A 26,386-nucleotide genomic window follows, 5' to 3' on the forward strand; every position below is an offset into this window, starting at 1 on the left:
ACGCCTAAGGACCTTTAGGAGGGCGATAAAAATTACATAAAAAAATCCACGCCTAAGGACCTTTAGGAGGGCGATAAAAATTACATAAAAAATCAACGCCTAAAGGGCCATAGGTGGGCGATAAAAATTACATAAAAAATTCACACCTAAAGGGCTATAGGTGGGCTATATAATTACATAAAACAATCCATGCCTAAAGGACTATAGGTGGGCGATAAAAATTACATAAAAATCCACTCCTAAGAGTCTATAAATTACATAAAAATTACAATAAATCCACGCCAAAGGGCCCATAGGTGGGCGATAAAAATTATTTAAAAAAATTCACGCCCAAGGGCCTATAGGTGGGGATAAAAATTATTTAAAAAATCCATGCCTAAAGGGCTATAGGTGGGCGTTAAAAATAACATAAAAATCCACTACTTAGGGCCTAAAGGTGTGGATAAACATTATTTAAAAAATCCACGCCCTAGGGCCTACAGGTGGGCGATAACAATTATTAAAAAAATCTACCACTAAGGGTCTATAGGTCGGGATAACAAATATTAAATAAATCCACGCCTAAAAATGATTAAAAAATCCACGCCTATAGGTGGGCGAAAAAAAATTATTCGAAAAATCCACGCCTAAAGGTCTATAGGTGGACGATAAAAATTATTCGAAAAATCCACGCCTAAAGGTCTATAGGTGGACGATAAAAATTATTCGAAAAATCCACGCCTAAAGGTCTATAGGTGGACGATAAAAATTATTCGAAAAATCCACGACTAAGGGCCTATAGGTGGACGATAAAAATTATTCAAAAAATCCACGCCTATAGGTGGGCGATCAAAATTACATAAAAAATCCACGCCTAAGGGGCTATAGGTGGGCAATAAAATTACATAAAAAAATCTCCTATGGGGCTATAGGTGGGCGATAAAAATTACATAAAAAATCCACGCCTAAGGGGCTATAGGTGGGCGATCAAAATTACATCAAAAATCCACGCCTAAGGGGCTATAGGTGGGCGATAAAAATTACATCAAAAATCCACGCCTAAGGGGCTATAGGTGGGCGATAAAAGTTACATCAAAAATCCACGCCTAAAGAGCTATAGGTGGGCGATAAAAATTACATAAAAAATCCACACCTAAAGGGCAATAGGTGGGCGATAAAAATTACATAAAAAATCCACGCCTAAAGGGCAATAGGTGGGCGATAAAAATTACATAAAAAATCCACGCCTAAAAGGCAATAGGTGGGCGATAAAAATTACATAAAAAATCCACGCCTAAAGGGCAATAGGTGGGCGATAAAAATTACATAAAAAATCCACGCCTAAAGGGCAATAGGTGGGCGATACAAATTACATAAAAAATCTACGCCTAAAGGGCAATAGGTGGGCGATAAAAATTACATAAAAAATCCACGCCTAAAGGGCAATAAGTGGGCGATAAAAATTACATAAAAAATCCACGCCTAAAGGGCAATAGGTGGGCGATAAAAATTACATAAAAAATCCACGCCTAAAGGGCAATAGGTGGGCGATAAAAAGTACATAAAAAATCCACACCTAAGGGCCTATAGGTGGGCGATAAAAATTACATAAAAAATCCACGCCTAGAGGGCTATTATAGGTGGGCGATAAAAATTACATAAAAAATCCACGCCTAGAGGGCTATTATAGGTGGGCGATAAAAATTACATAAAATATCCACGCCTAAAGGGCTATCGGTGGGTGATAAAAATTACATAAAAAATCCACGCCTAAAGGGCTATAGGTGGGCGATAAAAATTACATAAAAAATCCACGCTTAAAGGGTAATATGTGGGCTATAAAATTACATAAAATATCCACGCCTAAAGGGCTATAGGTGGGCGATAAAAATTTCATAAAAAATCCACGCCTAAGGGCCTATAGGTGGGCAATAAAAAAATTAACGCCGAAGGGTCTATATGTGGGCGATAAAAATTACATAAAAAATCCAATTCCTTATACCTTTGCATAAATTCTTAGAATATCCACATTTTTCTGGACCCAATGGTCAGATTTCTTCTGCATAAAGTTGCATTATAAGATATTTAGGGTATACAACTGCAGTAACAAAACACTAATTAATGTTGGAACGCTGAAAAGAAAGTTGTTACCACAGTTGCTAGTGGTTACTACACTTCTCTCTTCTTCCGTAATGTCTTTGCCTTTATTTCTGAAAGTAAGTTTCATAACATTGACTTGATGTCTCTGTCTCGTGTAAGTGTCGCAAGTAGTATGGCTTAATTAATATGGGAACATAAGATTAGTTATGGCTTTTATGACAGCAATGTCCAATAACAAGCACATCATTAAAGTGATGGGAGAAACAATAAAAATTTAAAAAAATAAAATTTGTTGTTTTCTTTTTTTCATAAAATAAAGTCCAATTGTAATACCTACTTAGTGTTATTCTCTGTTCACAAATGTTTTTTCTTTTAAATCACGTGTTCAAGTTATTCCTGCCCTGGAATTGCCATTTAAGTTATTTGATATCACATTATTCACAATGGGTGGTGACATGATGACAATCACATTCGGTGGTCCACCATAAAGTAAAACGTTTTGTAACAACAATTGCAACTTGTCCACTGGCAGTATGTCTGTCGTCAATTGCCGCTCATCATTTCGTTTCACGATTATTGCAACTAATATCGTTTAACTGAACTGCTGGTATTTTTTATTGTCTGATAAGTGTCAAAGCATCACTGTAGAATAATCCAGTGTAATTCTAATTGGTTTTCCGTACATTCTCACAAAGGATGGCGGGTGCACTCTAAAGCTGTAATCTTTGCACTTGACTTAATTTAAACGGCTTAACTACTGTTGTGAGATTAGTAATTCTTAGTGTTTACCCTCGTCCACCTCCTCCGCATTATTCCTTCCTGGTTTATAGTTTATTTTTGTTTTTGTAAAATATTGTGTTGTGATTCACCTGTTTTCCTAGAATTTAGGAATGATGACGACAAAGTTACCTGCAATGTTTCTTTTGTATGAGGTACGTTTGTCAAATATGCTGTAAAAAGTTTTAGTTTAGTCCGGACATTTTTGCTAAGGTAGTTTAATGTATTTTGAGTCCAGCTATACGCATTTTTGGAAGATATTTCTAAAGAAAGTCAAGTAACTAAATGAACACATTCATAGAACAGACTTCCAAACGAGCCTACTTTCAGTGTTTTTAAAATGCTTTGTTGTATGTTTAGTTCAAATCCAGTAACTCATTTTCCACGCAATTGCAGTTGACCAATCAAACTAAAACTTTGCACACTTTTCAGATTTAGATGACAATACATGAATATAAGCCCAAAACCAATATGCATCATTTTTTTCCTATAACGTTACCACCCGATGTCAGTTATTTTGAGGATTTTATCTACATATAACAGTACCAACCGATTTCAGGCATTTTAACGTTTTTATCAACATTTTCGGGGGTGACGTAGGGGATGATAGATACCAAGGAACGGTCCAGACCGGCTTTAACATGACAAAGCCCAGGATTTATCTTGGTCCCTCTTTCATCTCAAGTGGCAGCGCGTTCACCCATAAGAACGTTAAAAACTTGGGTTTGGGCGTCGGGCTAGTAACCCGACGACCCCCGTAAACATTTTAAGGACCATGATTTGCGAATCTGTACCTGGAATGTTCGCACTCTTTATAGAGAAGGTGCAGTTTACGCATTGGCAGATGTTACTGATATTACTGACATACAGGAAATACGATGGATTGGGAAAGGCGTCACAACAACTGTATTATAGATGCCTCGACACAATTTTCAATTCAATTCAATTCAATTTGTTCTTTATTTTCATATAACGTTATAAAAATTATAAATTGGTAATACATAATATTAAGTTTGACTTATAAAGAATATTCCAGCATGGTTATGTAGAGAACCGTCCGCTGGGATGTTGAGTTGTTATTTATTTTTAGTATTTTGCTGTTTAGTAATTAAATTCTTCTATTAACATTTTTCTATATTTTAGTGACTCTTTCAAAAATTGGTATAAATTGAGCCAACAAAAGTCTTCACCACCATTTAGTATGCTAATAACTTCAAGAGCATCCAAGAAGGTTTTGTTAAAAAATTTGAGTCTTGAGTATCTCAAAATTGGGCACTGACCAATAAAATGGATTATTGTTTCTGCTTCTCCGGTATTACATAGAGAGCATGTTTGATTTTCAGCGTTTGCGTATCTGTTACACGCAGAGAAAAAAATATGTTTGATCCAACAATATTCCAAGAGCAAAATATGTATTGTTAACATATTGTTGGATTCCTCATGTAGTATTGTAAATCCAAAAATAGTTTGTGTCAATTGAACAATATTTCTCTCTTTTCTTCGCAAATTTGTTTCTCTTCTCTCGCTATTCGATGCCGTGTTGAAAAAACAATTTTGGTGAGTTGTGGTGTGTTTGTATGACATGCTGCCTTTACCTTTGTTTTTGTGTGTATGTACTTGTGAGACTCTTGTTTTTATTAGTTTCTGTTTTGTTTCATTCTTCTTTCCTTTTCATGTTTGTTATGGTGTTTAATTATTCCTTATGTTGTGGTGGGTTCTTGTGGCTTTTTGTTTGTCTTTGTTGTCAGCCAATGCAGCAAACCATGTATTGTGTTCATCAATGATTGCAATATTATACGCGACATTTATATCCAAGTTATGCGAAAAGTGTATATGAGAAGTATATGCACTCAAATCAAAAATTTCTGGGCTGGTTTTCTGTATTGACAATACTTTTTGTAAACAAAATTAGATTATGATAGTTCCTACAATCGGTATTGTTAACGATTTTAACAATATTGCGGAAATTCGAAAGTTGTTTTTGTTTTCTATGTTTGGAACAAAAGATGGTATTTTTGGATTTGGATTACAATGTTTGAACAAAACAAATACATTTTTGGAACCAAAACATATATTTTTGTTCCAACAAAAGCGAAAAATATTTTTTCTCTGCGTGTACAGTTTAATCGAATCAGATCTCCTCTAGCTTTCATTATTAACGTAATTTGTTCCTGCGTTACAGCTTCATTGCAGTACAATGGACCAATGCCGTGCTCAAGGTATTTGTATATTCGATGCTCGCTTTGTTGTGCCTTTTGTATATACGAAGCAAACTCTTTCTCTGTTAATGCCATTAACAGTTTATGACCGGCGTCCATCCAACATTTCTTGTTTGTTAATACACAAACAACACGCGACACAAAGTATGAGTTCGGTTGCGGATTTGTAGTTGATCGGAGGTCCTGGTCTCCAGCTTCTCCCCATTGAATCAAAGACTTGCTACAATACGGATAAAAGCAAAATTCTTCAACATTAGCTTTATCTGCGCTCACGCTCTAACCGAAGAAAAGGACGAACAGACTAAAGATATATTCTACGAGCGCTTAGAAGAAACATATGACCGTTGTCCTGCCCATGACGTTAAAATTATTCTAGCGATCTTAATGCCAAATTGGAAAGGAGAACATCTTTGGCCCAAAAGTCGGGAAATTCAGTCTCCATAGTGAAAGGTCGAACAATGGAATGAGGCTGATAGACTTCAAAGCGGCAAAAAAACATGGTAGTTAGTAGTATCAGATTTAAGCATCTCGATATTCATAAGGGCACCTGGCTGCCTCCAGATCAAAGAATAAGAAATCAAATTGATCACGTTGCGATAGATGGAAGACATTCATCGAGCGTGTTGGATGTGAGGAGCTAACATAGACTCGGGCCACCACCTTGTTGCAGCAAAGGTGCGTACCAGATTAAATATAGCAAATAAGGTACGAACAGACACAACTCGGAAATTGGGCATCGGTAAGCTGCAATCCAAACAGCATATTCCACAATTGCTTAATCAAAGCACTCATCGTCCCGATAACATATCAACACAATGGCAAAGTATTGCCCACTACAGCAAACAGCCGCAAAATTCATACTTGGATTCCAGAGACCTCCACCAAGGAACTCATGGTATGACCAGGATTGTCGTGCTGCTACTGAAGAGAAAAATGCCGCATATAGGGCTACTCTTCAATCAGCTGCAACGCGTAGCGCACGAGAGAGGCATCGGGAGAAAAGGAGAGAGGAGAAACGTCTTTTCCGCAGGAAAAAAGAGAGATGGAAAAGCGGGAGTGTGAAAAAATCGAGATGTACATGAGCCAAAATGAAGTCCGTAAATTCTAAATAGTGAAACATCAAACTGATGGCTTTAGTACAGGCACATTCTCCTGTAGGGACCAGCAAGGTAATTTGGTAACTGATACAGATAGTGTGCTAAGGTTATGGAAAGAACACTTTTCCAAACTGTTGGTATCCAATAGTACGGAAGACGACGAAGGTACCACAGATTCAATCCCAGAAGATGCTATTGAATGTATGTATACCACCCGGCCAAGATTAGGTAAAGACAGCAATAAACCGGCTGAAGAATAATAAGGCAGCAGGAGCCGATGGCCTCCCATCCGAGCTGTTCAAAACCGGAGGCGACACGCTGATAAGGTGTATGCATCAGCTAGTTAGAACCATGTGGCAGGAAGAACGCGTACCCGACGATTGGAACCTCCGCATCCTGTGTCCCGTCCATAAGAAAGGAGATAAGACTGTATGCTCTAATTATAGGGGCATAAGTCTTCTTCCTATTGCCTTCTAGATAGTGTCAGGGATATTGTGCGAACGACTAAAGCCTATGGTCAACGAAATAATTGGACCTTTCCAATGCGGCTTTAGACCTGGCAAGTCCACCATTGACCAGATATTTACCCTGCGGCAAATCTTAGAGAAGACCCAAGAGATGCAGATCGACACCTACCACCTTTTTGTCAATTATAAAGCAGCCTTCGACAGCCCGCTACGTTCAAAGGTATTCCAAGCCATGTCTGAATTTGGTATCGCCGCAAAGCACATACGGCTTGTAAAATCACTTTAACTGACACTAGATCTTCAGTTCAAATAGGAAAAAACCTCTCCGAACAGTTTTATACCAAATGAGGTTTCAGACAAGGTGACAGCCTTTCGTGTGATTTCTTCAACATACTGCTGGAAAAGGTCTTACGAGAGTCAAACGTTACAAGAAATTGCGCAATCTACACCAAAAGCCACATGTTATTTGCTTATGCTGACGATATAGACATCATAGGACGATCAGTACAAGAAGTAACTGATACCTTTGCGAAGATCGAAGGAGAATCTGCTAGAATGGGTCTGGCGGTAAACGGCGAGAAGGCCAAGTTGATGGTGTCGACGCGCAATGCGTCCGTTGAGCTCGGACTAACTGTGGAAGTTGGTCCCTATAATTTTGAGGTAGTAAAAGACTTCGTCTACCTCGGTACCTCCGTAAACACAACAAACGACATCAGTTGTGAAATAAGAAGAAGAATTGTATTGACCAACAGATGCTACTTTGGTTTAAGTAAGCAGTTTAAAAACAAAGCCACATCTCGTCAAGCAAAAATAACTCTCTACAAAACACTGATACTACCCGTGCTGATGTATGGTTCCGAAGCATGGGTACTTGCACAAGCGGACAAGGCAGTGCTTGGTGTGTTTGAGAGAAAAATTCTTCGAAAGATCTACGGACCAAGGTGCGTTGATGGTGAATATCGACGTCGTATAAACCACGAGCTGTATATACTATACAACTACATCAGTATAGATAAACGTATCGAAATACAACGATTGCGTTGGCTAGGCCATATATAAGAATGACCGATGATGAACCCTCTAAAAAGGTGTATTAATACGGGCCACATGGCTGTACAGTGTACATGCAGAACTGGCAGGTCAAGGAATCGATGTAGCAAACAAGTGGAAGAAGATATGAAAAGGCGCGAAATTCCAGAGAGCGAAGCAACAAATAGATAGAATTGGAGATCTTTTCTTAGTTCGGCTTATTGAACAAATGTTCTGTAATAGGCCAGCTAAGTAAGTATCTACATTTTCGGCCAAAATTGGTTGTTATTATGTTATTGGGTTCTCAGGGGTCAAAACAATTTATTTTCTTAAAAGTTAAAAATAAGAAATTATTAAACAAAATTAAGTTACAGTGTTTTATTTTTAAATGCACTGAAATCTTGAGAATAATTTTTCGCTTAGTCTCAACAATTATATTCTTCTTCATGATGGAATCTCTCACATAAAACGCTTGCATTTGAATTAAAAATGGTGACAAAATAAAACGGCAAGCGTTTTGTTTGAAAGATTCCATCATGAAGAAGAATATAATTTTTGAGGCTAAGCGAAAAATTATTTTCTAGATTTCAGTGTATTTATAAATAAAACTCTGTAAATTAATTTTTGTTAATTACTTTTCTTTAATTTGTTACCCCATGTTGTATATTGCCAATGTGACTAAAACATTCAATGCCTAAGACTAAAGTATGTATTAGGTAACAATTTTGTTGACCACTTGCCCTTCTTAAGAAAATTATCACATAAAAAAGTGCATGACTTTGGGTCAAACTGGGAGACATGCAATTCTTTTTTTGTCTTTGGTCACGTAGTGCCCGTATATACTCATGGTTTTTGCGTTGTACTTTGTATTAAATAACAAATATTTAATAATTAATAATATTAATTTTACTTAGAAATGCGTATATAAATTTTCATTACGCAACATTCTTTCTTATCAAAGTACGAATTATCTAAATCCTGTGTCGGCAGCACACAGTGATTCAGAATTCGACTTTTCTGGTGAAATCCACAATTTTATGTCTTAATTTTTATATGGAAATCTATTTTTTGAAAAATTTGTATACCCTCATACGAAGCAATGGTTTTTGAATCCAAGCATGTTTGAACGAAATCCGTTTCAGACAATTTGGAGCCGATTTGGCCATGTCTGTCTGGATAAACCGATTTGGTCCAATTTGGTTTTATCCAAACTTCGGAGATAGGCCATATCAGCCCACTTCTACCACTACCTCCTCCACAAAAGTTAAAAAATTGGCGATAAAATGGTATTTTGGGCCAAAATTTGTACATCGAAAAATTTTCTTCAAAACGAACTTCTAGCTGGAAAATATCTTCGGGTACCTATCTCAGAAAAATTCAAAATTTTCACTGTTCGAGGAACTTTTGGAAATTTGTACCAAAAGTAATCCTTGTGGTCCTCTTTACAACGATATAATGTTTTCCGAACGGTAACCCACTAAAATGTCTAATGGCGCAAACTTTGCACATCGTAATACTTCTCTCATACTTAAGTCAAGTTCGAGTATGGACTGTATAGGTCCACCCCATAGGTACCTTCCACGCAAATTTTTTTACAAATGTGCAGTTTAGGAACATATCTAGGATCGTTATGAAATGGTCAGCAGGTGGTCTTCGAGGTAAGTCCATACTTCCTGAGATAATTACCCTAAAACTTAAAAAACCCTACTCCCACCAACTAAAAGCACTCTTAAACGGAGTCCTCGATTTGGTTCAACCTATGCACACCGAAATTGTTCTTCCAAACTAACGTCAATTTCGAAGATGAACTATGTTGGCCTAACATCGTTACCACCTCCACAATAGTTTAAAAATTTAGGCTTAAGAACAGGTTGAGACCTGTCGCTGATAAATTTTGAACTTTTTTTTTCGGATTATTTGTTTTTTATTTCGATAGTTCTAGCAGTACAACCCTTACTGGGTTTGCTTCTTTCATTATGTCACAGTCAGAGGGTATATCTCTGTCTTCAAAACCGATTGACACTTTTTTTGCCTATTTTTTTTATTTCGGAAAAGATGTAACTTTTGTAAAAATTTCTCTACTTGGAGTCATACTGAGTCCCCATAGGAATCCCAGGAGAATAGATTGTGGCAAATTCAGAGATATGGCGTCTTCAAAACTTTGTGAATATAATAGTCTACACCACTGTTGGGCAGAAATGCTCGGCCTCATACACAAAAGTGTAAAAAATACATGAGTCTCTCGCAATATGCCCACCAATGGTCTACACATAATTGAAGAAATCGAGAGATCTGTGGATGTCCTCAGCTTCCTTCCCTTTCTGCGTTTCATACCTGTACTATGGAAATAGGTAAAAGTGATCTACATACACGAGGGAAATCAACGCTCTCAATAGCACAGGATTTCATTCATCCTAAGAGAGAGTTCCGTCAAGAAACTCCTATTCTGACTTTTGCTAATAAATGAAACTCTTCGACCAGCTGAAAACTTAAGTGGTGGCTTATTCTGATGATGTTGTAGTACAAAAATGTGGCAAATTTTTACAAACCTTGTCGGACCTGATGCTAATTGCTTTGGTACAACTGTCAGGCTGGGGCCGAGATAATAGTCTTGCAGTAAACCGAAGAAGTGAAGCGAAGACCGAACTCGTACTATTGACCAGGAAGCACAAACTTCATTCCTGGATGGAGTTGCATCATAGCTGTCTTCCGATACTAAATACCTCGCTACCATACTGGACCACTACACGACCTGGAAAAGGAAGATGGGGGAGCACTTTACTTCTGCAAGAACTTCATTGGCAAAAGGTGAGCACTCACACCACATGTCACACTCTGGGTGTATAAACTGTGATGAGTTTCACAGTTTGGACTGGCGAAGGTCTTGAACTCAAATAATAGTCAGCTTGGGCTCGGAGACAGTAGTCACGCGAAGGGACTATATGCCCACATATTTTAACTGACCTTCGATAATTATCCCAAGAGGAGATATTTCGGCGGAAGGTGATTATTCTCTGCACGGTCTGACAAGCCCACCCAAGTTTAACCATAGCTGTAGTATCTTTCAAGAATAGCTTCTTGCTATCAAGAAAGCAGCGGGTTTGCCTGGAGGACTTGAACCCAGTCTCATAGGATCGGAAACTATATGTCGATAGTCAGAAGCTTCTGAAGGCTTGAGGGTTCCGGGGCATTATGTTACAATGCGTAAAGATGGTTGAAGTGGATAGATAATTTACTGCCTGCCTAGGTGTGATTTAAGGTAAAAGCAAAATACTTCGGTTTTTGAGAGACTAGGCTTTAATCTCCATTTGTGACAGTAGGAAAAAATTGCAGATTTATCTATCTTCGAGAATGTCGAACTCGAGTTTTGAACTGCGATGGCCATATCGTGTGCAGACTTGAACCTACGGATATAAAGAGTGCAACGTTGCATCCTGCTGGAGCTGTTGTTTAAATGGATGTAGTTTGTGAGGGCCAGAGCTTTGTTCTAACAGCTTCAAGCACACCGAGAGAAGGTCAATAAGTCGGTAACCCGATACTTCATCAGAGTCCTTGCCTGGTTTTAAAAAAGCGATGATTTTTGACTTCTTGAATAGGTCAAGAAGATAACCTGAGTGCAGAACATCTGAAAAGAATTTGTCAAGCCGCGCTTTCGTTCGAATGCCGCTATGGTGTAACCTCTGCGTAGGTACAGTCTACTAAAACTGCTGTACCAGATTTGATTTTTGACTGCTCTTGTTCATTTTCAGTTGTGGAGAATGGTCGTTAGTAAGAATAGTTAGGTATAGTTTAGCTTCGAAGATGTTTAATAGCGAGTCCTAAGGGACAAGGGAGACTCCTCTCATATCAATGAGTACATATTGCCTCAATAATATAGGACCTATTTTTTATCACCGCTTCCGAACAGCGTGTCTTACGACTCAATTCGTAGAGACGTTTTACTTGGCTGAAATAAGCCAACATTACACTGAGGGAATGAACCGCAGAAATGAGATGTGGTATCCGATGGAATTGCAATTTTCGAATTTCGAAAAAAGTTGAGTTGTGCTGAATTGTGCTAGGTTTGTGCCCATTTGTGCCGAAAAAATTTTTTTGAAATTCGAAAAAATGGCTTAGATATTCGACAAAACATTTTTTTCGAAAAAATGTTGCCAGAATTGCAATTTTCGAATTTCGAAAAAATTTAAGTTGTGCTGAATTGTGCTCAGTTTGTGCCCATTTGTGTCGCAAAAATTTTTTCGATATCTCGTACCATTTTCGAAAAAACCGATATTTTCGAATACATCACAGAATTGCAATTTTCGAATTTCGAAAAAACAAAAGTTGTGCTGAATTGTGCTCAGTTTGTGCTCATTTGTGCCGCAAACATTTTTTCGATATGTCCTACCATTTTCGAAAAAACCGATATTTTCGAAAATACGATAGAATTGCAATTTTCGAATTTCGAAAAACCAAAGGTTGTGCTGAATTCTACTCAATTTGTGCCAACTTGTGCCGTTTAAATTGTTTCAATATCTCTAACCGTTTTCAAGATATGGTAATTTCGAAAAACCAGTATTTTGTATGAAAAAACACTGTAATTTCTGCAAAAATGCAAATATCGAGATGATCTTTTTTGTGCTGAGTTGGATTCACCGAGCACAATTTTTTGTCCATACATTTAAAATTTCCAACTTTACTCGTTACTCGTTACAATTCAGCACAATTTACAGAATTAAAAAAATCCTATTTAAACGGATGTGATAGGATTTTTTCATTTTGAGCGAGTAACGAGTAAAGTTGGAAATTTCCAATGTATGGACGAAAAATTGTGCTCAGCGAGTCGAACTCAGCACAAAAAAAAATCAAAAAATCATCTCGATATTTGCATTATTGCAGAAATTACAGTGTTTTTTCATACAAAATACTGGTTTTTCGAAATTACCATATCTTGAAAACGGTTAGAGATATTGAAACAATTTAAACGGCACAAGTAGACACAAATTGAGTAGAATTCAGCACAACCTTTGGTTTTTCGAAATTCGAAAATTGCAATTCTATCGTATTTTCGAAAATATCGGTTTTTTTCGAAAATGGTAGGAGATATCGAAGAAATTTTTGCGGCACAAATGAGCACAAACTGAGCACAATTCAGCACAACTTTTGTTTTTTCGAAATTCGAAAATTGCAATTCTGTGATGTATTCGAAAATATCGGTTTTTTCGAAAATGGTACGAGATATCGAAAAAATTTCTGCGGCACAAATGGGCACAAACTGAGCACAATTCAGCACAACTTAAATTTTTTCGAAATTCGAAAATTGCAATTCTGGCAATATTTTTTCGAAAAAAATGTTTTGTCGAATATCTCAGCCATTTTTTCGAATTTCGAAAAAAATTTTTCGGCACAAATGGGCACAAACCTAGCACAATTCAGCACAACTCAACTTTTTTCGAAATTCGAAAATTGCAATTCCATCGGATACCACATAGAAATGAGTGCAAGTGCTTACCAATGCACCACGTCGGCTCCCCTCATCAGATTTATAATAATAATTGTTCCACAAACATCCCATACGGCACAAGGGAGACTTCTCCCTTATCAGTGAGTGCACCCCGATTCATATTAGCTCAATTGCCGAGTCTGAACGCCGTGTCCTAAGACACCACTTGTAGAGAAGTTTTACAAGGCTGAAATACTCAGGAAATGTCGCCAACATTGCTGAGGGGTATTTTGCTACCGTTAAAATGTTTGATGTTGCCTGGCCGGGGAATCGAACCCACGACCTTTAGCGTGCAAGGCGGATGTACATACCATTGCACCACGGTGGCACCCCTCATCAGTTTTAGACTCGTTAATAATGTGAGTAGCGATGAAGTTTGCATCCAGTGAAGGTTTTGCGGAGGAGGGGGGATTTGCAGCTCCAAGCTCACGCAGAAGTTTCCAAGCTTTGAGGATTGAGTGCTTATAGTCTAAGTTGGTCATGATATTAGCTCCCTATGATCCCTCCGCGTCGTCTTGGTTTTTAATAAGCTCATCTGCAACTTCTGATTTTTGAGTGGCACACAATTCTTCCAATGAGGGTTTCACGAGGAAGGGATAATTTACAGCTCAAAGCTTACGCAGTTTGAGTGCTTAAAGTCTAAGTTGGTCATGATATTAGCTCTCTACGATCTACCCGCGACTCCGCTTTTAATAAGCTCATCTGCAATTTCTGAATACTGAGTGGCACGGAACTCTTCCATAAGTCATCCCCTTTCCTCATTCCAGCATTGGATGAAGTCTTTTCGGAAACCTCTGGGGATGTATTTCTTACCTTTTGCGATAACCAGTGGAGATAAGCTAACGGGGAGGAATAAATCTGGTAACAGCTTTTCTGAAGTTCTACCTTGCCTTTGGTTTGGATGCAGGGTTGGTTTGCAGATCGATGTTGGCTTGTGGAAAATTGAACAGTGTGCGTCATGATGCTGGAAGAGGTTCGTCATTCACATAGAATATTTAGCATAGATATGGTTGGAATCGCAGCTGAAACTTTCGAGATCTTTTGCATCGAAGAGAAGCTGTAGTCATTTGTTTAGTCTCATTAATATAATTGTTCGCCGTCTTCGTCATCGTTAGCTTATCTCCACAGACTATGGTCGCTGTTGAAATCCTTACAATATATAGCAGTATGTGGATAGGGCGTTTTCGTGTCAGGATAGTGCAGGTGGTTTGTATAAGTTTGTGATATGCAAGCATAGGACCTGGAGTTTAGGAGATTTACAAAATCATTTATATTATTCGATTTTATAAACCGTTAATCGATATGAACGAATAAAAAATCGATAATTATAAAAATCTAAATCAATACTAATCATATCAGCTTTGAACTTTTTGAATTAATCTACTAGTGTGACAAGTGTGCCTGTTCTATCCCAGTATATGCACATTCTAGATGCAGATTCGTTTGTGGGGCTCATCGGCATTAGGGAGGTTTATAGTACTTGTTCTTTATTTTTTATTATTATATACATATTTTAAAATTAGCTCCCCATCTGACATCACTTGATATAAAAGAGAGATCAAGATTAGCGCTGTCAAATTAAAACCAATCTTGTTTCGTATCTATCATCCCCCTTACCCCACTCACCTTCTACGCTTACGATTGACTTTATTGCAAATTCGTTGCTAAAATATAATTGTTTTCTAATGATTTGCTGAAATCAATGAATATTTTTAATTTTAGAATAAAAAAAATTCCCAAGCCAATCATTACAAATTCTAAATATTCGACATGACCCTCGTTCCTTATTTGTTAATTGACACATTAGATGTTAGATGTTTATCTCAGCGATTTTTTTATCACTTTGTATCTGTTCCCAGTTGTTGTTGCTATTGCTGCGGCTGCTGGAGTGTGGAGTGTGCAATTCATTTATAGTGAATCATTTGATTGCTTTGTTGAGAGGTTTGTTTTGATTGCCGGCGCATCGGGCCTCCTCTGGTCTAGCTGCTTTGTCTGCCACGTTATTTTGTTTTTATCAGAAACATAGCTCAAATTAAAACGACGTCTCAGAAGCAGAAGTTTGACTACCAAAACAATTAAAAATGGTTAATTTTGTCTGTCTCTATACAACAACTGACAACTGCAAACATTGATTGTTGTTATTGCTTTACAATTTTTTTAAGTTTAGTTTGCTCCACACATTTGACTTTTTTGGTGAATTTATTTCCGGTCTATGTGGGTCTCTCGCTCTCCCTAGATGAGCATAGTAGAAATAGTACTAAAATACAGCAGAAACAACGACAACAAATACATCACATTTCCATAGTTCAAAGCCAATAAGCCAATGCCGGTCTATAACCAAGTATCAGTCGATATTTAAACGTTTGAAACGTCGTTTCGTGTTTGCGTGTCGAGAAGCCCAGTCCAGTGTCCCGTGCTTAGCCAAAAAACAATTTTTTGATGGCCAATATTTTTGTATTATAATAACCAAAATAAATAACACCAACAAACAAATTCCTATAAAGAAAAGAAAACACCGTAAACTTTGTTTATAATAGTTTGTTGTGAAATTTTTGTGTTTCAAGACGATTTTATTTCCATTTTGAACCGGCATTCGTAACATAACTACCCAGCATTGCTTAACAGTTCTTTTTTGTGTGAACTTTTATTATTTCATTCATTTTATTTGTTTTTATGGAAATTAATTAAAATATAAAACAACATATTTTTGGGTGAATCTCTGCGAATAACTTTTAAAACATGTCCGAAGAGGCGTTAGTGGTAAGTTGTGTTAAATTTTTTTATTTGATTTTCTAAAATGTGCTTTTATAAAATTCTGTATTTAAGATCGCAAAACAAAGCTAATAAACTGTACTAGTAATCATCTGAACAAGCTATTGTTTGATTTAAATCACACTCAAAATACCGAAAAACCAGTCAGAATATTTAAAAATCCACAAATCTATTATTAATTCAGGAATGTTGGGGAGGGTTTATGGATTTATTGAAACTGGTTTAGATTATCTCTATTTGCAATAACTCTGATATTTGACCATCAACACTAACACCTCAGGGGACTTCTTTCATTATTTGGTTTTTCACTTGGAATACCTCCAACAATAAATTAAATTCCACAAATTTGAAATAGGAATATCTGAGCGTCCTTTTCTATATCTCCGGTATTCGACACTCTTTGTAACACAATTGGGACCAGTTTGAAGTTCAAAAGGTCTTATTTGATCAAAATTAAAAGTGCGATGGATTTGTGACATCTCGTTGTTTCACTACCTACGCAAACCCATTTTGCATCAATGTGAAGAAGAGATTTTCTATTTCCATTGACATGGGAATACAAAGATGACTATTTCCCCATAGAAGTTTTTTGGCCATTACCAAAAATCTTTCTCTCTTTCGAACAAAATTGCGACGTATGGTGTGATTACAAGATTTAGATGGACAGCCGGAAAGACACTCGACTCAGCTCGACGATACATTTATTTTTATACCCCTACACCATCATACCATCATTTTAGACCCCGCAAAGTATACACCAGTATATATTCTTAATCCGTCCGTCTATCGGTATGCCCGGCCATCTGTGTAAGTCACTCCAGCGTCCGAACGAAAAGAAGTAGGTGGATAAAATGTTGGTCAACTCTATTCTGAGTCCGCAGAACCTCGGGTATTGAAAATTGGCTACATAGATCCACGTTTTGGTATAACCTCCATACAATGTGACGTGTCGATGATTTATGAATTTTGAAGGTATTAGTCGCATTTGCCCACGAAGTGGTTGTAATTTGGGATTTTGTATAACGGAACCACCCTATTCATTCGGTTTCAAGTATTTTTATGCTTTCATCTACATTTTCGGCCTTAATTGGCTGTTATTTGGCATTAAGGGTTCCTAGTTGTAAAAAATGCATCCACTAAAAATGTTTAGACTTAGATCAACGTTTTGGTATACAATGCCCGAAATAAAGATAGGTTCACATATAAAATTCTAATTTTTATACCCTACACCACAATGTGGAAAGGGTATTATAAGTTTGTTTTTCCGAAAATGCATGTAACACCGCGAAATAATCGTCGTAGAACCCCCTTTTGGCATACCAAAATTCATATCTCGACGAGATAAAGGGATTTTGAGACGTGTGGTCGTTCGTCCATTAAAAAATGTAATCAAACTCCAGGTCGCAATTATGGACCGATCGTTACTAAATTGTGTATGGAGGTACGGTTTAGACCAGAATAGACCCCTATAGTTATTGGTGATGATCGCAAAATATTTCGTAGGTGAAATGACCAGAAACACAATTTTTGACCGATTTAAAATCGGGGAGAAATTTTAAGTAGAGTTTTGGCTTTATGCACGGTGCCACCGTGGTGTAATGGTATGCACACCCGCCTTGCACGCTAAAGGTCGTGGGTTCGATTCCCGGGCCAGGCAACATCAAAATTTTAACGGTGGCAAAATACCCCTCAGTGATGTTGGCGACATTTCCTGAGTATTTCAGCCTTGTAAAACTTCTCTACAAGTGGTGTCTTAGGACACGCCGTTCGGACTCGGCAAAAAACAGTAGGTCCCATATCACTGAGCTAATATGAATCGGGGTGCACTCATTGATATGAGAGAAGTCTCCCTTGTCCCATCTGGGATGTTTGTGGAACAATTATTATTTTGGCTTTATCGCAAAGAAGAAACTTGCAATTTAACACGATAAACAGACACGATGCTCTTGAAACAACTTTAAATGGAAGGTGATTACACCTGAGAAGTTTTTGCGGATTTTGAAACTACAATGTTCATAGATGAGAAAAATAAAAAAAAAACAAAAAAAATCGCAGGAGTGCTTTTTAAATAAATCGCGATTCAAGTTGACATTTTTAGAGGTTTTCACGATTTTGCTTGGAAACCGCAAGTCACATCTAAGTAGGATTACAGAAAATGTTGTAGCAGAGAAAATTCTCTACAAGATTTACTTTCAAGAAATTGTCGTAGGTTTCACCATTTTTAAGATATAGAAGTTCAAATGGGGACAATGCACTGACTGTATCGCCTCCTTATAAAACAATGTTATGACTGTAATTTCCTAACTTTAATTTATATATCTCAAAAATGGTACAACCTAGGGAAAAAAATTACTTGCCGTTCTCAAGAAAAATCGCGAAAACCTAACAAAAAACCTAAAAATGTAATCTAAACTTCTATATCTTCTATATCTTGTAAACAATTTTCACAGCTACTACGTTTTCCTTAGTCCCATTTCGATAGGACTTACGGTGTCCAAGCAAAATCGTGAAAACCTAAAAAAACCCTTAAAATGTGAACTTTGACCTTATAACAAATATAAAACCCTTTGGGCACAAGTGTCCATTCTTACAGCACATTATGCTGAACTTGGATGTGCGTTGGCCTTTCTCTTCGAACATTTGCTGCAGTCGAACTAGAATACCTGTTATTTAGCTAGCATTCACCCTTGTTGTATGGGTAACAACCGTCACAATCACATTCTGGAGTCCTTCTGCGCTTGTTTGTGCTTTTCCATCTTTCAATTTGAGCGCAGCCAACATAATTGCTATAGATTCCTTCTTGAGGACCACTGCCTGATATTCAAAACTGTTAAGGTGTTTATCGTAAAAGCGTGTGGATTCGTTACTGACATGGCGTTGGGATTATAGTGCCCATAGTGGAAAGTTGGTGGCGCACCGTTCATTGCTGCTTTGTGGGACGACTGTTTTGAGCTTATAACAAAACTATTGGGTTAAGCTTCCTTTTGTTCGTTGATGAGGCATTGCCCTCCTCCCAAAGACTACATGTATTACTGAGTCCGTGAGTCTGTGCTACTTTCGGAACAATCAACAATCACTTTGACACTGTTTAACCTCGACCTTTCTGCTTTCATTGTTCTCTTTCGATTAGATGGGTCGATGGTATTGGCACCAGCCGGTTTGGTGCTGCTTCTTGGCACATTCATTAGCCTTTTATGTCAAACAGTTAATTCAATGAAGCGTTTTGTTTTTTCTGCACTGCTCGTAGCCTTCCAGATATTTTGTTAGTTTTGCAGAAATTGGTTGATGAGACATATGCGGGAAGTTTATTGAAAAGAAAAAAGTGGAACAAACAATATTTTAGCCGTTAGTAGGCCAAAGAAATAATTTTTGAGAAAAGTCTTCGCCACCTCAAACTTAAGCCAAGTTCGAAGATAGACTATGTCGAACAACTGCTTCGAGTTTTTCCCTCACAAAAGCTTAAAATGTTCGCTTAAGTTCAGTTTAAGGGCTGCTCGAGGATCACTTTAACATTTTTTTAACGAAGCTAGTCCTTGTTTCCCTCGACAAGTCTATAATGGCTGGTGCTGGCTGCAGTAAATGAGCAAGAATGGCTCAAGTTCCAAAATGGACTATATTGGTCCATTCATTCCTTCCTTTTTTACGGAAAGGTAATACCTCCCAGATATAGGGGCCAAAATTTAGGGCCACTCCTTCGTACACCTCCAAGTTGTTACTGCATGTTGTATTTATGGTCTCTGCTACCTCGATAATGACCCAAAAGTTCCAAAAACCCTACCCAAGTGGTGTTCTTGTTGTTGTTGTAACAGTTTATACATGCATGTTTATATCTTCATTTTATTGATCAGGCTCTGCCTCCAGCTCCAAGTTAAAAAAGGACGCCACCTGAATAGGATTACTCCAAAGTGAGTGTACAGCCAGGTTAGTCTGGTTGATTAGGCAGTTAAAAAGGTGCTGTGTTGTATGCGGACCGGTGCCGCATGCTGGACAGATATTCCGCGTGCCATCAATATTGGGCAAATAAGAATTGAGGCGGCTGCTCCAACCAGATCTTAGTTGTGTCAACACGACTCTCGTTTGCCTTGGCTGCTGTTGCTCTTCCGCTATAACTGCTCGGACGACTTAAACATGCTATCGAATGTGACCCCCAGGACTTTGGGGTAGTTTGTGGTTGGAATAATTGAACCGTCGACCTGCACATTCAGTGGGAGTTTCATTTGCGCCGTCCATGTGATGAACAGTGCGGCTGTTGACTTAGTGGTGGATATTTTCATATTTCTCGCGTGGAAAAACTCTACAAGAGCAATGAGGTAGGCGTTTAGCCTGTGACAAATGTTGACCTGACGCCATGAGTGTACAATCATCCGCGTACGTAATTAAGTCAATGCCGTGGGGAGGGCGTGGAATTGCAGAAAGTTAGAGGTTAAACTGTTCCGGAGATGTCACCTCTCCATGGGGAACAACCTGCTTCGCTCTACGGGGTTTGGACTTCCTGTCTCTGAATTCCACCAACGTTTCAGAGAAGGCCGGAGAGTAGTATTCTCGATATTCTCGAATAGCCTAGCATGGCTGACAGTATCAAGCGCTTTGGTCAGATCCAATGCTACCATCACTGTTCTAGTTTAAACTGGTTGAGTCCTAGGCCAATATATGTGGAAATGGCGTGCAGTGCTGTTGTGGTACTATGCTGCTTCCGGGACCCGTGTTGATGAACCGCAACTAGATAACACGTTCCGATGCCAGGGAGGAGTAACGCCTCGAGTATCTTTCGGCCTGTATGATTCACCTTTGCTGGCATCCTTGCCAGGTTTCAGCAGTGGGGCCATCCTGCCCATCTTCCAAATTGTCTCTGAATTCCACCAACGTTCCAGACAAGGCCGGAGGGTAGTATTCTCGATATCCTCGAATAACCTAGCATTGCTACCGTATCAAACGCTTTGGTCAGATCCAATGCTACCATCACTGTTCTAGTTTAAACTGGTTGAGTCATCGGCCAATATATGTGAAAATGGCGTTCAGTGCTGTTGTGGTACTATGCTGCTTCCGGAACCCGCAACTGGATAACACGTTCCGATGCCAGGGAGGAGTAACGCCTCGAGTATCTTTCGGCCTGTATGATTCACCTTTGCTGGCATCCTTGCAGCGAGACCAACTTGTCCATCATCCAAGCTTCGGGAACTATTAGGGTGGCTAGCGATAAGTTGAGGACCTTACTTAAATACTCGACTCCCGGGTCATCCAGCTGTTATAGCATCATCATTGAAATTCCGTCAAGGCCAAGCGCTTTGGATGACTTTGCGCCTCGGATAACATCTGCAACATCATCCATCGTAAATTGTGGCGGTTCTTTCTCGACTGGAAGAGATCGCAAACGACATAAAACACTTCTCTTTGCCCGGTCGCTATCGGGGTGCTCGATAAATTGTCGGCAGAAATAGCCTGCGCACCTCTTCGGATCTCTCACAGCCACACCGTTAAACACGCACATGTCCCATCGTCCCTCCTACCAGGGTTCGATAGCGCCTTAACCGTTGTCCACAATTTATTGCAACCGGCCCCAATGTTGCAGCACTTCAGATGTTCTAACCACTTTTTCCGCTTGTGTTCACCGACTAATCTATTGACTTCCGCTATCAGTTCTCTGACTCTGGGGTCATTAGGGTTCGTGCGGCGAAGCTCATCACGCTCATTAGCTAATCCCGTCGCCTCTGCTGGGAAATAAGGTCTTATTTCAGATATTCGACCTGCAGGAATATAGCGAGCGGCTGCAGCAATGATGATGTCTCGAAATTTCCTCTCTGGTACCCGAACATCAGAGCGATTGGACAGTTCTCTGAAGCTTTGGTTAGTTAACTCTCTGAAACCTTGTCAATCAGCTTTCCCATGGTTAATGAAAGTACGTCGTTCAGATGTTATGTAGTCTGGTTGTCTATTGATGGAGATGAGGATTGGGAGATGGTCCGACCCAAGGGATATGACACGATGGATATGTCAGGCGAACTGTATCAGTCTCCTCTAATCCTGGTGGGCGCATCCTCGTTCGCAGTGCAGAATGTGGAGCTATCTATTTGTCAGATCTGTAGCTCTCCTAGGAGAGAGATCTCCTAGGACCAGCCGATTATCACATCTCAACAGAGGTCTGATGTTAGGCGAATAACGCGGGGCACAGCTATTAAATGGCGGGATATTCACATTCAGCAGTTCTATTTCGGTGGTTCCACAACTCGCCGCTACCCCCATACACTCCAAGTATGGGTCCCTAGAGTCTAACTCAGGCGAGATAGGTCTGTACTGCACAGACTGGTACAGTAGGAATGCAAGTCCACCACAACCACTTCTCGTACGATCCAGGCGAAGAACGTTGTATCCATCACAACTCCGAAGACTGCAGTTGTTGTTCAGCTTCGTTTCCTGAATCGCCGCCATCATTATATTTCTTCGACTCATAAAATTCACGTTCTCACTGATATTGCCTCGAAGACCTTCGCAGTTAAACTGTAGGAATGTCACATTCTCAGAAACTGGAACAGCAATACGCGGTGTTGAAGGTTGCGGCTGATACTTCTATTGGGGGAGATTGCGGCAGAGTTTCATAACCCGATGATTATGATGATGAAGACTCACTGGGGATCATGTTGGCGCAGCACGAAGCAATATAAACCCTGTCGTAATACTCCCTCAGGAAGTTCAAGCCTGAACAGTTTCTGAAATGCACCCATCTACGGCACCCGTTGCATCTCAGCGACACCGACCAATGGTGGATGAGACGCGGACAAACGGTGCAAAACCATGGTCCGGGGTTACTTCCTATCACGGCACTTACCAAAAGAATCCTGAGCAGGCATTACGGGACATGCCGCCCCCAAAATAAAAATAAAGACGAACACGAACAAGTAGTGGCTGAGATGACGGCCCCTGGCCGAGAAAATGTTTCCTCGGGATCCGCCAATGGAATAATTAGGTTCACTGTTTGTGAAACTTATTTTGTCACCTACTAGAACTGTTATTTCTTTTAAAAAGAAGACAGCCGTTTTTTTTTAACTTTTGTTAGGAAAGTTTTAAGGCTTTGTCCACATATGGACAAATGGACTTGAAAGACTTCTTCATTAAAAAGCTAGAGGGTAAAAAAGTCTCTCAAGGTGTTAACAGCAATATTGCCGAATATACATACATATCTATAATAGTTACCGATAAATTGTACACAAATTTACAAAAAATTGGTTTTTTTTTTTCTTAAATATGTATTTTTAAATACTTGTCTTCGAATATATTGACAAATTTTTTGATTCTTTAATATATTTAAAATCAAATTTTGAATAAATGTGCAACGTTTGTACTCGGCTACAAGAACATATGGGGCATATCATTAAAATGAAAATAGAATCGGACACTATTTGATATTGGAGAAGTCCGTTGGAAAAAATCGTTTTTAAAACAATTAGTGTCTAGAACCTCAACCATTTAAATTTCCTGAATCATATATTTAAATTCAATTAATTTTAATAACACTTAATCATATCCGCATTATTAACAAGATGCAAACATTTAAAAATAAAAAAATTAAACATTTACAAACCACATACATATTTGTAATTAATACAACATACATTCATTATAAATGTGGTACAGTATAATCGCGATAATTCGTATCCCAATAAATCGGTATCCTTACTAATTCGTAATTCGTATTTATCGGTTCGTTACTGTGGTTTCCATCGCATTTTAACAGCATTAAATGAAAAACACTTAATGTTTCTAGATAAAATCAGATTCTATTGTCCCCTTTCGAAGAATTCACCATATCCTTATCTTCGAGCGATATTGTGCAGTTTTTGTTGTTGCCTACTGAATTCTACTCTACTGATAGGAGCATTCTATAAGTCTTGGTAACTTGGACGTATGCACAAAGAATAATTTTGATCTTATCGACTCTTGTAATTTAAAAGATACAGAATATCATTAATTAAAATTATTTATTCAGAGAAGAAGTATCCCCTGTCCCGTATGGGATGTTTGTGGAACATTTATATATATCCATAGAATTATTAAATCACTAATTCCCATTCTAACAACGTTTGAATAAGTTGGACGACGTAAAGTGATTAAAAAATAAATAATTCAAGTTCAATAATATTGAAAACAGTCGTAAAAAGTTAAACTTTTGTTAAAATTAGCAACATTGTCAATATTTACATGGTTTTCATTTTTTATTTGAATGAAATTAACAAATTCTACCATCACACACAGCATACATACTTACATTCGGAGGAAAACCACTTCACATGCATGACGTACTCTAATAGATACATACAGCAGTAAAATCGATTGCATTATAGATAGAGTTTAAACAGCTTGTGGCGTTTTTGTTTTCTGTTTTATGTTGAATTTTGGCATTAAGTCAAGGATGGCCATTGACACGCTTTGATGAAAAAGGTATTAAATAAAATGCAATCATGTATATTTTTGTAAATTGGAGTTAAAACAACATTTTTTAAAATTGAAAACAATGAAAAAAAGATGAAACTTGTTGAGTTTCCAATGTTTGAGATAGATAACGGTAAAGCTCAGAATTTCAGCTTTGAGCTTATAAGAAACAAAGCGTCTTGCAATGTCTATTGGCTGGAAGCATCAGCCTAGTTGATGTTGCATTGTCATCCTCCCACAAACTATCTGTATTTTACTAGCGGATGAGCCCGAGATGAGGTCTCTGAGGTCTTTGCTGTTTGTAGAGGTTACTTTCCTCTTTACATATTCGTTTACGTGCAGTTTGAAATTTTTACTGAAAAAGCTCCTTGTTGCGCTGTTAATAACAATAAAAATTTTAACGACATAATGGTTCAGAAGCTAGAAAAATCCTATGCTGGCCAACAGCTGCATCCGGACGCTACATACCTGCTGGTCGAATACCCGAAATCAGACCAAATTTCCCAGCAGAGGCGACGGACTAGCAAATGAGCGAAATGAGCTTCGAAGTGAAGCAAGGCCACCTGAAACAATGCAATATTGATACAGGGTTAACCCAATCACTGCGGTGGTTCCACTTATGTTATTTTACTTGTTGGAAGAAAAAATTCACATATTGAACATATTTATATTAATATTAGTATTTTCTAACAGTAAAGCATTACAGCTGTCTATTTGCCTTCTATATTTCTGTCATTCGGGTTCCAATTATTGTCCTAAAAGCAGGATAAAATGAAAAATATCAATTTTTTCACAAAACCTTCACAGGGATTGGGTTAAGTACATTGTGGGCAACGGTTAAATCACTCTCGAATCCGGAAAAGAAGCATGATAGAACGGCTCATACTTTCAACGGCCGGACAAATATGGCAGCGAGGTGAATCGTACAGGCCGATTTCCCTCCTGTCGCCATTAGAGAAGATCCTAGAGCCACTACTCTTCCCAATTATGAGAAGCAGTTTCCCAGTTGACCAACATCAGCGTAGATTTCGGACAATGCATAGCATCACAACATCCAAATCCACACATATTATCAGTCTAGGACTGATCCAGGACAGACCGTACGAGCGAAGAGTCATGCTGGCTATTGACCTAACGAAGTCCTTCGATAGCGCCAACCTGGTCAAGCTGTTTGAAGACATAGAGGAGAATTGCCATCCCTGTAAGAAACAATTGATAATCAGATATATGTGTGGACATCAGCCGTTTATGGAATTCAGAAACAAGAAGTCTTAGAGCCGTAGAATGATAGAGAGATTCCACTAAGGCGGGGTGATATGTACGGAACTGCTTAACCTCTACCTCTCTGAAATTCCACACCCTGTAGTGTATGCGGCTGATTGTACGATCTTGTCGTTGTGTCCTATCATCTATGCCATTGTTCATGCAGTTTTTCCATCTGAGGAATATGAACATATTGGTCAATGGCATCCTGATTCCGACCACTAACTACACCAAAATTTTGTGTCTAACATTCGATAGCATGTTTGGGTCATCAGTGTAAAGAAACCTTTTTGACCTCAAGGCAATAGAGTCGTCTACTGCGTGGTTCTAACATTTGCATATCACACTGACGCCGCATAGCTTACCACAGAGGTAAGCTATGCGGCGTCAGTGTGATATGCAAATGTTAGAACCACGCAGTAGACGACTTTCATGAATAGACCTGTTGACAATAAGACGTTGACGATGCAGCCCCAACCAGGCGCGTCAGGAGAGATCGTCATTATCTAAAGAGAGAGTGTTCCAAAACTACAGACGAGAACCTAGATCAACGAGGCTATCAGGCAGACTTGAGTAGCATTTACATTGATGAAGTTGCCTATGCAGTACAAAAATACAGTGTGAATGCGGTACACAGGTACTACCTTACATCCATCGCAGCTCAATAACGCCAGCAGCAAATGAGCGGTTTTAGCCCAAATAATATCCGGACGATTCAGCCACCTCAATTCGCATTGGACCCAAACATATACCCTCTATGTGAATTGGGATACATGA

General features: G+C 38.6%; 1 protein-coding gene across 12 annotated transcripts in view; it reads left to right on the top strand.

Moving 5' to 3' along the window:
• The window catches only part of yin, a 109,124-nt gene that overhangs the window by 46,017 nt on the left and 36,721 nt on the right, over positions 1-26,386 (top strand). The window contains exon 1 of one of the 12 annotated variants that reach the window (XM_073974840.1): positions 15,061-15,910. The exons of the other annotated variants lie outside the window; for them this stretch is intronic. Within the exon in view, the coding sequence (XP_073830941.1) occupies positions 15,890-15,910 (21 nt within the window). The 5' untranslated portion in view covers positions 15,061-15,889. Of the gene's footprint in view, positions 1-15,060; positions 15,911-26,386 lie in introns of those variants that run through there. 12 annotated transcript variants of the gene reach the window in all.

This window comes from Musca autumnalis, unplaced genomic scaffold (genome assembly GCF_047663935.1).
Source record: "Musca autumnalis isolate F117 unplaced genomic scaffold, ASM4766393v1 scaffold_3, whole genome shotgun sequence".
In the NCBI taxonomy this organism is placed as follows: Eukaryota; Metazoa; Arthropoda; class Insecta; order Diptera; family Muscidae; genus Musca; species Musca autumnalis.